Source organism: Carcharhinus amblyrhynchos, chromosome 31 (genome assembly GCF_965287045.1).
Source record: "Carcharhinus amblyrhynchos chromosome 31, sCarAmb.v2.hapA, whole genome shotgun sequence".
NCBI classification, from domain to species: domain Eukaryota; kingdom Metazoa; phylum Chordata; class Chondrichthyes; order Carcharhiniformes; family Carcharhinidae; genus Carcharhinus; species Carcharhinus amblyrhynchos.
The window spans coordinates 7,064,056-7,076,792 of NC_137354.1; the positions used below are offsets into that span (position 1 = coordinate 7,064,056).

Sequence of the window (12,737 nt, forward strand, 5' to 3'; positions counted from 1 at the left end):
GTGGATCACGCGCTCAGGAGACTGGTCTGTACTGGCATCCTTCTGATCTGCTACTGCTGGTCCAAACTGACACTCACCTGTGTTACTTACTGAACCAGTAAAAAACCTGGTGTGTGTGCTTGCCTCTGCTTCTTAAGCTGTAAACTGAAGGTTGCAATGCCGAACATTCTGACATTACACTTAGGTTTGTCTTATTTTAGGGGTTTCAAGAAGGCTTTTTTAAGACGGAACAGGTTCCAGAGAGCTGGGCTGACTGAAGGGGATGGATTTTATTTGGGGAAGGAGAGTGAAGGGCACCAAAAAAAACCAGAGGACGATAGAATGTGGGAAAGGGTATAATACTAGTGGACATTAGTGACAGAGTGGGACAAGTCCACATTCGCCACTTTGATTGGGGCGGCACAGTGGTTCGACCGCTGCCTCACAGTGTCAGGGACGCGGGTTCGATTCCCGGCTAGGGTCACTGTCTGTGAAGAGTTTGCACATTCTCCCTGTGTCTGTGTGGGTTTCCTCCAGATGCTCCGGTTTCCTCCCACAGTCCAAAGATATGTAGGCTAGGTTGATTGGCCATACTAAATTGCCCCTCAGTATCGGGGAATTAGTAGTGTAAATAGGTAGGTTTAAGGGGATAGGACCTGGGTGGGAGTGTGGTCGGTGCAGACTCAATGGCCTCCTTCTGTCTTGTAGAGATTCTATGAAGCCATACGGAGGAATCCAAAACATGGACAAGAATTTTAAATTTGGTTAAAGGATTCCTCTCAGGTGTGTAGGGAGAGAACAGTCCTGAGCTGAGATAGTCATCTTGAATTGCCTGTGCATCTGCTGAATAATAGAAATTGGCTTGTAATGAGGTGACTAATCAAACAGACACTGCGTCAAGTGATTTATACTACCAGACAATCCAGTGTCTCAGGGCTTTGTGTGCATCATTTCTCCCCATGTGCTGGCGATTTTGGATGGTCAGGTCTGGCAAGCCTCACGCAGCTTGCCGTGGGAACTCTGTTTATTTATCGAGCGGTTCTTTATGATTTATTGCCTTATCTTACAGACCTTGCTGAGGGATATTAGATAATCATATTCTGTCAGAGACAATAGGGTGGGTGGAATGAGAGGCCATCCATCTTCTGGGCTGCTCAGCCCAGGGGTGTGCCACTTTTAATCTGAAATGTTCTTGATGATTTTTTTTTATTTTCTCTCTCCTTCGATATAAACCCCCCCAGTAGCTACAGAATGCATTTTGCAAAGGGGATGAAAATTGAAAGATACATTCTAAGGACTGGACATTTATCTAAACAAGAACATCTACATCCAATGTTATTGTTGCAAGGTTTTCCATATCATCTTTCTCAGTCTGATACTTCAGCCAAGTTTGATTTTGAGTATCTCCTCCTCTTTGAACTTCCACCACCCCCTTTTCCCATCCCTCTCCATCTTCCCCTCCACCCTCCTCCCGTCTCGATCCTGACCCACTAACCAGTAGCTGGACCAATGATCACACATACACCTTTATATAATCTGTGCAACCCCAACTACTTTGCAGAGTTATGGGGGGAGAAAGGTGTGGTGTGGGATTAAATTCAATAGCTCTTTCAGAGAGCTGGCACAGGGACGAGGGGCTGAATAGCCTGTGCTGTAGAATTCTCTGATTCGAGATATATAGCGCGTGCATATATCTGTCTAAGTGCAATTTTTCTGTGTCTGAGTTGCATCTAATTACATTCAGTGGCCCTCTTTGCCCCCCCTCTCTTTGGTATTCAGACTGTTCTGAATGGGGAAATCCTGTTTGCAAATCATGCACACGTCCCTATCCCTAATTACTCTTGAGATGGTGGTGGTGCCTTCTTGAACCGCTGCAATCCATGTATTTTAGACAGGCCCACAATGCTATTAGGGAGGGAGTTCGAGCTGCATGTTTTAGTATCCAAGAGACAGTGCCAAACTCCCTAAGCAAACAAATGCAATCATAGCAAAGCCTGGATCAAGAGGTCCTTCCATTTCTGCGATATGATTGTGCTGGAGAGGGTGCAGAGGAAGTTCACCAGGGTGTTGGCTGGGCTGGAGTGTTTGATGGTGGCACAGTGGTTAGCATTGCAGTTTCACAGCACCAGGTTAAAGTTCAACAGGTTTATTTGGTAGCACAAGCTTTCGGAGTGTTGTTCCTTCCTCAGGTGAGAAAGCTTGTGCTACCAAATAAATCTGCTGGACTTTAACTTGGTGTTGTGAGACTTCTTACTGTGTTTACCCCAGTCCAACGCCGGCACCTCCACATCCTGTCTTACAGCGCCAGGGACTGAGGTTCAGTTCCTGGCTTGGGCCACTGTTTGTGTGGGTTTCCTCCGGGTGCTCCAGTTTCCTCCCACAGTCTGAAAGACGTGCTGGTTAGGTGCATTGGCCATGCTAAATTCTCCCTCAGCGTACCTGAACAGGTGCCGGAGTGTGGTGACGAGGGGATTTTCACAGTAACCTCATTACAGTGTTAATGTAGGCTTACTTGTGACACTAATAAAAAAATTTCTGCTACGAAGAGAAGCTGGGGTTGTTTTCTTTAGAGCAAAGAAAGCTGAGGGGGACCGATTGTGGTGTATAAAATTATGACGGACATAGATAGGTTTGATAGAAAGAAACTTTTCTCTTTAGTAGAGGGGTCAATAACCAGGGGGCATGGATTTAAAGTCAGTGGCAGGACTTAGAAGGAATTTGAGGAAAAACATTTCCACCCTGTAGGTGGTTGGAATCTGGAACTCACTGCCTGAAAGGTTGGTGGAGGTGGGAGCCCTCAAACATTTCGGAATCATTTAGTTGAGCACTTGAAATGCCCTAGCATATGAGGCTATGGACCAAGTGCTGGAAAATGGGATTAGAATATAGGGGCTTGATGACCGTTGCAGACACGATGGGCTGAAGGGCCTCTTGCCATGCTGTAGAATTCTATAATTGGGATTTAGGCCTGTATACCCACCAGTAATAAGGAATCATAAAGGGAATGAGAATCATGCATCCTATAAAGCAACAGAAATTTCACACAGAGCTCCTAACATTTGCTATTTTCTGGAGCAGATAGAAACGTAGAAAATCGGGGCAGGAAGGGGCCATTCAGCCCTTTGATAATGTTTTAACTGCAATATTAAGTCACCAAGTTTCTTTAGACAGCACCTTCCAAACCCACAACTGCTACCAACTAGAAGCACAAGAGCAGTAGACAGATGGGAACACCTTCACCTGGGAGTTCCCTTCCAAGCCACACAGCATTCTGATTTGGAAATTTATTGGCTGTTCCTTCACTGTTGCTGGGTCAAAATCCTGGAACTCCTTCCCTAATGCCATTGTAGGCATGCCTACAACACATGGATTGCAGTGGTTCAAGAAGGCACCACCATCATCTCAAGGGTAGTTAGGGATGGGCAATAATTGCTGACCTTGCCAGTGGCACCCATGTCCCATAAATTAATTTTAAAAAAATCAAAATATGGGTTCAGATGCAGAAAGCTCTTTGACCCAAATTTCCTCATGTTTCCAGAAGACTAGCCCAAACATCTCAGAGGGTTATATAGAGTTGGCCAGGCAGAATGGGTTCACTCAAAACCTGACCACCTGAACTTGTGCCCCCTTGTAATTGTCATTTCTGCCCAGGGAAAAAGCTTCCAACTGTTCACCCTATCCATACCCCTCATAATTTTATAAACTTCTATCAGTTCATCCCTCAGCCTTTGTCTTTCCCGGGAGAACACTCCCAGTTTATTCAATCTCTCCTCATAGCTAATACCCTCTATACCAGGCAACATCCTGGTAAACCTTTTCTGTACTCTCTCCAAAGCCTCTACGTCTTTCTAGTAGTGTGGTGACCAGAATTGGACACAGTATTCCCAATGTGGCCTAACCAGCGTTTGAAATAATTGTAACATAATTTGCCAACTTTTATACTCGATGCCCTGCCTGATGAAGGCAAGCATGCCATATGCTTTCTTCACCATCTTTTCCACTGGTGGCACAGTGGCACACTGGTTAGCACTGATGCCTCACAACTCCAGAGACCTGGGTTTGATTCCCAGCTTGGGTCACTGTCACTGTAGTGGAGTTTGCACGTTCTCCCTGTGTTTGCGTGGGTCTCCTCCCACAGTCCAAAGATGTCCGGATTAGGTGGATTGGCCATGCTAGATTGCCCCTTATACTGTTCAAAGATGTGTAGATTCAGGGGATTAGTGGGGTAAATGCATAAGGTTAGGGGCATGGGGGGTGGGGGGATGGGCATGGGTTAAATGCTCTGTTGGAGAGTCTGTGCAGACCTGGTGGGCTGAATGGCCTCCTTCTGCACTGTAGTGATTCTATGGTTCCATTCTGTGACCTGTGATTCTGCTTGCTGTGCTTGTGTCAGGTTTGAATCACTTTGCCCTCTTCCCTGTAAGTTAATGATTGTTCCCCAACGCCGTGAAATCTTTCCAAGAGTCTAGCCAGCTGGATGGTAACCAAGCAATGCACCCTGTGGAAATGTAATGAAATCAAAATAATTCATACCGTTGATGTTTGCTTACTAAGATTTCTTTATTACAGTAATAAAGAAATCTCAGTAAGCAAACATCAATGGTATTGTCAGCAATGTTGAGGCTTTGAACTCCCATGTTTCTTTCTTGAAGGAGTTTTGTTTTATCCTAAGCAATTCATTGTAATGTAATTCAACATAGAGTCATTACAGCACAGAAGGAGGCCATTTGGCCTGTTGATTCCATGCTAGCTCTCTGAGGAGCAATGCAGTCAGCTCACATTCTATTCCTATACCTCTGCAATTTATATTTCCCCAATTTCCCGTTGAAATCATTGGTTGTCTCCAGTTCCTCCACCATCAATACCCGCTGCGTACATTCCTCCTGTATCTCTCACCCAAAACCTTAAATCTGTGTCCGCTAGTCCTTGTGCCATCATCTAATGAGAAGAGATTTTCTTTTGTCCACTATATCTGTCACAAACTTGTAAACCTCCATCAGACCTCCCTTCTACCTCCTGTGCTCCAAGGAAAACAACTCCAATTTAACCTCTAGCTAACATCTCTCATCCCTGGAACCATTCTGGTCAATTTTCTCTGCGCCCTTGCTCCACCCTTCCTAAAGTGTGGTGACCAGAACTGGAATGCTAGTTGTGGCCTAACCATGCTTTAGTTGTTTCCCTGCACACTGGACAATAGGCTATATCTTCCCCAATTACTACAGTTCTTAATCCCAGGCCTGTGTGGAAAGTGTACCCAATTCTTAAAAGTAAATCCTTCTCCATTGCTGTACCGCCACCATTTGGGTGTTATTAGAAGGTGACACATATACATTGAATCATAGAATCCCGACAGTGCAGAAGGAGGCCATTCGGCCCATCGAGTCTGCACCATCAACAATATCACCCAGACCCTATCCCCATAAGCCCATGCATTTACCCTGCTAATCCCCCTGACACTAAGGGGCGATTTAGCACAGCCAATCCACCTAACCCGCACATCTTTGGACTGTGGGAGGAAACCGGAGCACCTGGAGGAAACCCATGCAGACACAGGGAGAATGTGCAAACTCTACACAGACAGTGACCCAAGGCTGGAATCGAACCCAGGTCCCTGGCATTGTGAGGCAGCAGTGCTAACCATTGTGCCAACATGCACCCTGGGTGGTTTCCTAATAAATGTGGACATAGGATTTTGTAATGAAACTGTTAACAGGGAGTTTGTACGGACGAAAATTTTGGGTACGGTCTGTACTATAACTTCAGAGCCTGAACTAAGTCTGACAGTTGCTTTGGCTGGTCCTTGTGTCAAGTCCAGTCAGGAGGTATCACATCTTGGTGAGGGTATTAGACCTGGGTGGCACCTGATTGTTTTACATTGAACGATGGGTTTTGAATTGGCTGACGTTGCTCTGTTTGACTTTTCAGAGGTTATCTTGGAGCTGGCGGCATCGGAGACAATGGGAAATTTCCAAACTGCACTGGAGGGGCAGCAGGCTACATCGATAAATGGCTGCTGGGAGTTGGTCACATCTACAGCCAACCCACATGCAAGGTAATGAGTGTGAATCCCCAGCCGTTCCCCCCAGCGGGATTCTCCCGTCTCGCTGTTGTGAACGGAGAGAGTTGGCTGAGTGCCAAATTCTCCATCCTCGCCGGTGGGGTGTGAATGGACGGAGAATTCCGGCCAACGTCACTCTGCTCTGAATGGAGATCAATTCAAATAGAAATAGAACATTCTAGAAATGCTCGGCAGATCAAGTGGAGAGGGAAGCAGCGTTAACTTTCTGGGTTGCTGGGCTTTCGTCAGTGTTGGAAAGCGGGAAAGTTCATGCTAGGCATTCTCAGGAAAAGCAGGAGTGTGTGGGATAGACGATAAGAAACAATCTTACAGGGTTCAAAAAGAGGGACTGGACAACTCTTGTTATCAGATTTCCAGAACATAGCAAGGCAATGCTCTGAGCAGTTGGACAGTGAAATTCGATGGCATATTTCTTCCTCTAGGATTGTTACTATTGTTGTCAGCACAACAAAATAATACATCTACGCGTTTCCCATATTTCTCACGCTTTTGTGTCACCCTTTTACAAAATATGCTCTCAGGCTTTCCAAACCATCTTATGTCAATGATAATGATGATGGCACAGCACGGTGGCACAGTGGTTAGCACTGCTGCCTCACAGCGCCAGGGACCTGGGTTCAATTCCCGGCTTGGGTCACTGTCTGTGTGGAGTTTACACGTTCTCCCCGTGTCAGCTTGGGTTTCCTCCGGGTCCTCCGGTTTCCTCCCACAGTCCAAAAGATGTGCGGGTTAGGTGCATTAAACCAAACAAGCATCGGAGTGCGGTGACTAGGGGATTTTCACAGTAACTTCATTGCAATGTTAATGTAAGCCTTACTTTTGACTAATAAACAAATTTTAAACTTTAATGGGTGGCACGGTAGCACAGTGGTTAGCACTGCTGCCTCACAGTGCCAAGGACCCGGGTTGGTTTCCAGCCTCGGGTCACTATCTGTGTGGAGTTTGCATGTCCTCCCTGTGTCTGCGTGGGTATCCTCCAAGTGCTCCAGTTTCCTCCCACAGTCCAAAGATGTCTGGGTTAGGTGGATTGGCTGTACTAAATTGCCCCTTCGTGGCAGGGGGAATTAGTTGGGTAAATACATGGGGTTACATGATTAGGACCTAGTTGTTGGGGGGGTGGAATTGTTGTCGGTGCAGGCTCAATGGCCTCATTCTGCACTGTAGGGATTCTAGGATTCTATATAATTCCAAAGATCACTTGATGGTGGAAGCTTATTGTAACCAGGGGTCAGGGAGTTGGGGGTGTGAGTCTGTTGACATTTCCGAGAGATCTGAGTTTCCATTAATTCCTGTTTTTAACCTCTTATTTCAGCAATTGTACCACACCACTGAGCCTTTCGATCCGGAAGGAGTGCTGGGGACCATCTATTCAGTTCTGATGGCGTTTATGGGACTGCAGGTAAGAATGCAAAACACGATGGAGCTTGCCCGTTATCAGTAACGATATTTCATATTAAGAGAATGGTTCTCGCTCATTCAAAAGTTCTCATCTCAGGAAGACAGGGATCACCTTAGTTCACTTTGATTGAATAAGTATATGAGTTTTGTAAAGGTGCAGCATGGTGGCACAGTGGTTAGCACTGCTGCCTCACAGTGCTAGAGACCTGGGTTCAATTCTGGCCTCGGATGACTTGGCTCTGGGGAGTTTACACGTTCTCCCTGTGCCTGCATGGGTTTCCTCCGGGTGCTCTGGTTTCCTCCCACAGTCCAAAGATGTGCGGGTTAGGTTGATTGGCCATACTAAATTGCCCCTTAGTGTCAGGGGAATTAGAAGGGTAAATATGTGGGGTTACGAGGATGGGACCTGGGTGGGATTATTGTCGGTGCAGACTCGATGGGCTAAATGGCCTCCTTCTGGGACCCAGAACATAATCTATTGTATGAAAGAGTGTTGGATATTGGTTTTTCACCCGAGTTCTCAGTTCAGCATGCCTGGTTTCATTGGTCAGAACATTGAATATAGGTGTTGGGACGTCTTGTTGAAGTTGTACAAGACATTGGTAAGGCCACACTTGGAATACTGTGTGCAGTCCTGGTCATCCTATTATAGAAAGGCTATTACTAAACTATAAAGAGTGCAGAAAAGATTTACTAGGATGCTACTGGAACTTGATGGTTTGAGTTATGAGGAGAGGCTGGATAGACTGGGACTTTTTTCCCTGGAGCGTAGGAGGCTTAGGGGTGATCTTATAGAGGTTTATAAAATAACGAGGGGCATAGATAAGGTAGATAGTCAACATCTTTTCCCAAAGGTAGGGGAGCCTAAAGCTATAAGGGATAGGTTTAAGGTGAGAGGGGAAAAATACAAAAAACGTACAGAGGGGAAATTTTTTTTACACAGAGGGTGATGAGTATCTGGAACAAGCTCCCAGAGGTAGTAATAGAGACGGGTACAATTTTGTCTTTAAAAAACATTTAGACAGTTACATGGGTAAGATGGGTATAGAGGGATATGGGCTAAACGTGGGGAATTGGGACTAAAAACTAAAACTGTATGCACTTACTGAGTTCCATTCCCATCTTATTCATGTGTTTGTCTGGATACCTGCTAATGTAACTGCTCCTACCAGCTCCCTGGGTAGTGCATTCCAAACATTCACCACCCTCCATGCAAAAAACTTGCCTCGCACACCTCCTCTCAACTTTTCCCCATGCACCTTGGACTCTGTCCCCTAGTACTTGACTTTTCTACCCTAGGAAAGAGCATTCTCAGGGCTTTAGGAAAATGAGAAGTGATTTCATGGAAACATATGAATTCTGAAGGAGCTTGATAGGGTAAACGTTGACAGATTGATTTCACTGATGGGGCAAGCTATAAAGCACAGTCTGAGGGATAAAGGGCTGAGGAATGGGATGAGGAGACATTACTTCACTCAAAGGGTTGTGAAACTTTGGAATTCTCTATTCCGGAGGTTTCTGGGTGCTCCAAAGTTGAATACGTTGAAGGCTGGGATAGACAGGATTTCAGGGAATTAAGGAAAATGGGAAGGGGAAGTGGAGTTGAAGCAAAGATTGGCAATGATTGCATTGACAGGTGGGGCAGACTCGGCAGGCCATCCAGCCCACTCCTTCTGCTCTTTCTTATCCAAGGCTGTGGGGAAACAGCGCATATCGATAAGGATGGGGTGTTTGGTGACGCTGGATGGGAAACGGCCAGATTATTACTTCAAACTAAATGAGGAACGAAGGATAAGTCATCAAATGCAAATTGAAAACAGATACCAGGAAAACCATCTTTACTGGAAGAGTCGGAAATGGTTGGCTTACCCAAGGGTTGAGTAATAGCGGTTAAAACATTAGGATCTTTAAGATACAAATTGGGTGGTATTATGGAAGAGTTTGTATACTGGAGCAATTAAGCACAGAGTGAAGTCCTACCAAGATAGGTTTCCGTGGCTGTAATGGTCTGTGATCATATTTGTGGGAAGGAGAGTCAGTATTTTAAAATGTTTTTAACAGAGTGAACACAGGTCATGTCCCACTGCAGACTGAATGCTCTCGCTCTCTCACTATGCACTTGATGAAGTGACTGTGTTAGGAATGTCCATTTGGAAGAAAATAAACGAGGTGCTGTTACAAATGCCTTTCAGCTGTTCCCCTTCTTCCCACAAGGAAAAAAATATTAAAGGAGACCTGCCTTCGTCTGATTTTCCACACGGAGACCACGTATTAAAGGTGCAGATCTCCAATGCTCACTGGTGTCTCCAAAGCATCCGGTGATTTTGTCATTGAGCTTTAAAACATCAATCAGAGGCAATCTGGAAGCAGCCATGCTTTATAGAACTTTTCCTTGAATAGAGTCAACTCATAGAATCCCTACAGTGCAGAAGGAGGCCATTCAGCCCACTGAGTCTGCACCGACCACAATCCCACCCAGGCTCTACTCTCATAATCACTCATATTTATCTTGCTAATCCCCCTAACGTTAGTATGGCCGATCGACCTCAACTGCATTTCTTTGGACTGTGGAAGGTGACCGGAGCACCTGGAGGAAACCCACACAGACGTGGGGAGAACGTGCAAACTCCACACAAACAGTGATCCAAGGCCAGAATTGAACCCGGGTCCATGGTGCTGTGAGGCACCAGTGTTGACCACTGTGCTACCATGCCGCCCTGTGGCATAAAGGGCACAAGTGGCATGCCTGGCATTCTTTTCATGATGCCAGTCCAGCTGCACCTGAAGCTGGAGCTTTCTTCAGTGTTAATGCATTGTGATCTGTTCCAGCCACCTGTAATCATATATCCACTGTGAGCCTTACAGTATCTTGGCAAAAGTATGGGTTGTTCCTTTCTTGCTACTGGGATTCAGGAATCATTTCAAGGTTGCTGCTTTAAGATCCCTCTGGGGTTGTGCACTGAGCTTATCTCAAATTTTATTGTGGATTTATTCACTTGGGATGTCGCTGTTACTGTCTTGAGAACTGGAATCTCGAAGTCCCTCTGCTCTGGTATACCCCACCATTCAGAACAATTGTACAGACAAGTTTGATGCATGCCAAAGTGACTTTAGCTAAGATGTTAGGTAGTTCTTGAGCAAACTAGGTGTCAGAAATACGTGCACGGCTAATAGTAAACAGGAACAGCTTGCTGCACAGCTGAGTCCAGTTAATAAAACCATGTCCTACTAACCATGGCAGTCTAAAACCATGTTTCTATGGCGCATTTGGTCAAAGGCTCGGGAGAGGCAGCCATTTTGCAAATGTTTGCAAATCCAAAGTTGTCCAACCAAAGGAAAGCACAAAGAGCGGGATCTTCCAGCTGCACTTGCCCCAAAACCAGAAAACCTTGCCTGAGGTCAATGGATCTTTGCATGGTTTCCGCTGCCGCCAGCTATGATTCCTGTGGCGGGCGGTTGGGAAAATTCCCTCCAGAGTCTTTAAACTTAGAATCAAACTTTGTTGCAATTCCCAATGGACCTACACAGCTAGTGTGTCCAGTTAGGCCAATTTTGTCTTTTAAAGGCATTTAGACAGTTACATGGGTAAGATGGGTATAGAGGGACATGGGCCAAATGTGGGCAATGGGGACTAGCTTCGGGGTTTAAGAAAAAGGGCAGCATGAACGAGTTGGGCCAAAGGGCCTGTTTCCATGCTGTAAACCTCTATGACTCTATGTACATGTTATGTGGATTGATCATGCCGAATTGTCTCTCAGTGTCAGGAGGGTTAGCAAGCTAAATACATGGGATTATGGAGATAGAGCCTGTCTGGGATTGTTGTTGGTTTAGACTTGATGGGCTGAATGGCCTCCTTCTGCACTGTAGGGATTCTATGATTAACAACTCTTCAGACAAAGTGCTGGTTGCAAAATGCCTTCCTGAGGTTGCGGAAGGCTCTGTACAAGTGCTGTGGTTATCACTAGTATGCTAAGGTGTCCTGCATTCCAGTTGCGGCCACTGCCCCTGGTTCCCCGTGCTCCCAGGATGGATGGCCCGGCCCTGGAATCAGAACTGTGTATCAGACAAATTGTGTCATTAATGCTGGTATTCTGCGAGGAATTTATGATATCATTAACTGGAGGTTAGAGGTTATGGAAGATATGTCACGGCCTGTCTGTGACACAGTTAGGATAATGCAAGTGTTTCAGCTTTTTTAATCTGGGCGCGAGAGGTGATTAAATTAATATCACAGCTCGGGAGGAAGTAATAAATTAGTAACTATCGCCAGATTGACAACATTTAAAAACAATGCATACAATCGTGTCCAAAGAATAGAACAAACGCTGCAAATCTCCAGCGTTGCTTTTTATCCCTCCTCCTGTACAGAATGGGTTTAACTCCAGTCTATGCCTGGATTGTTCGTCAATCCTACTGCCTTGATAGCTGAGCTGACTGGAGTTCATGGCAGGCTGAAAGCTGGCAGGAATTTCTCTTCTCAGCGATGATGAATTGCGTGCAGCGATTTGTGATGGGGGAGCTCTCTTTCACTCCTGGATCCAGCCCCCAAAATGATTGAATTGCCTCCTCTTATCTGTAACAACACACAAAGCCAGCCAATTTTGCAGTGTCTGAGAAGGCAAAGTGCTGCTTGGAATCATAGAATCATACAGCACAGAAGAGGCCCTTTGGCCCATTGAGTCTGCACCAACACACACAAAACATCTGAACTCCCACCTAACCCCATCTACCATTTAGCATCCTTTCTGGCTGTGTCACAGCTTGGTATGGCTCCTGCTCTGCCCAAGACTGCAAGGAATTACAAAAAGTCATGAATCCGTCACGCAAACCAGCCTCCCATCCATTGACTCTGTCTACACTTCCCACTGCCTCAGCAAAGCAGCCAGCATAATTAAGGATGCCACACACCCCTGATATTCTCTCTTCCACTTTCTCCCATCAGGAAAATGATACAAAAGTCTGAGGTCATGTACCAACCGACTCAAGAACAGCTTCTTCCCTGCTGCTGTCAGACTTTTGAATGGCCCCACCTTGCATTAAGTTGATCTTTTTCTCCACCCTACTATGACTGTGACACTATGTTCTGCACTCTCTCTTATTTCCTTCTCTATGAATGGTATGCTTTGTCTGTTTAGTGTGCGAGAAACAATTTTCATTGTATACTAGTTCATGTGGCAATAATAAATCAAATCTAATACCAGCACTTGATCCATAGCCTTCAATGTTATGACATGTCAAGAGTAACACACATTGACATGTAGAGTCATAGAATCCCGGCAGT

General features: G+C 45.6%; 1 protein-coding gene across 1 annotated transcript in view; it reads left to right on the top strand.

The window, feature by feature from the left end:
- Positions 1 to 12,737, top strand: part of LOC145360392 (heparan-alpha-glucosaminide N-acetyltransferase) — a 228,371-nt gene that overhangs the window by 184,625 nt on the left and 31,009 nt on the right. Inside the window, exons 14-15 of the mRNA XM_080215588.1 lie at positions 5,905 to 6,031; positions 7,371 to 7,457. Of these exons, the coding sequence (XP_080071714.1) occupies positions 5,905 to 6,031; positions 7,371 to 7,457 (214 nt within the window). The remainder of the gene's footprint in view (positions 1 to 5,904; positions 6,032 to 7,370; positions 7,458 to 12,737) is intronic.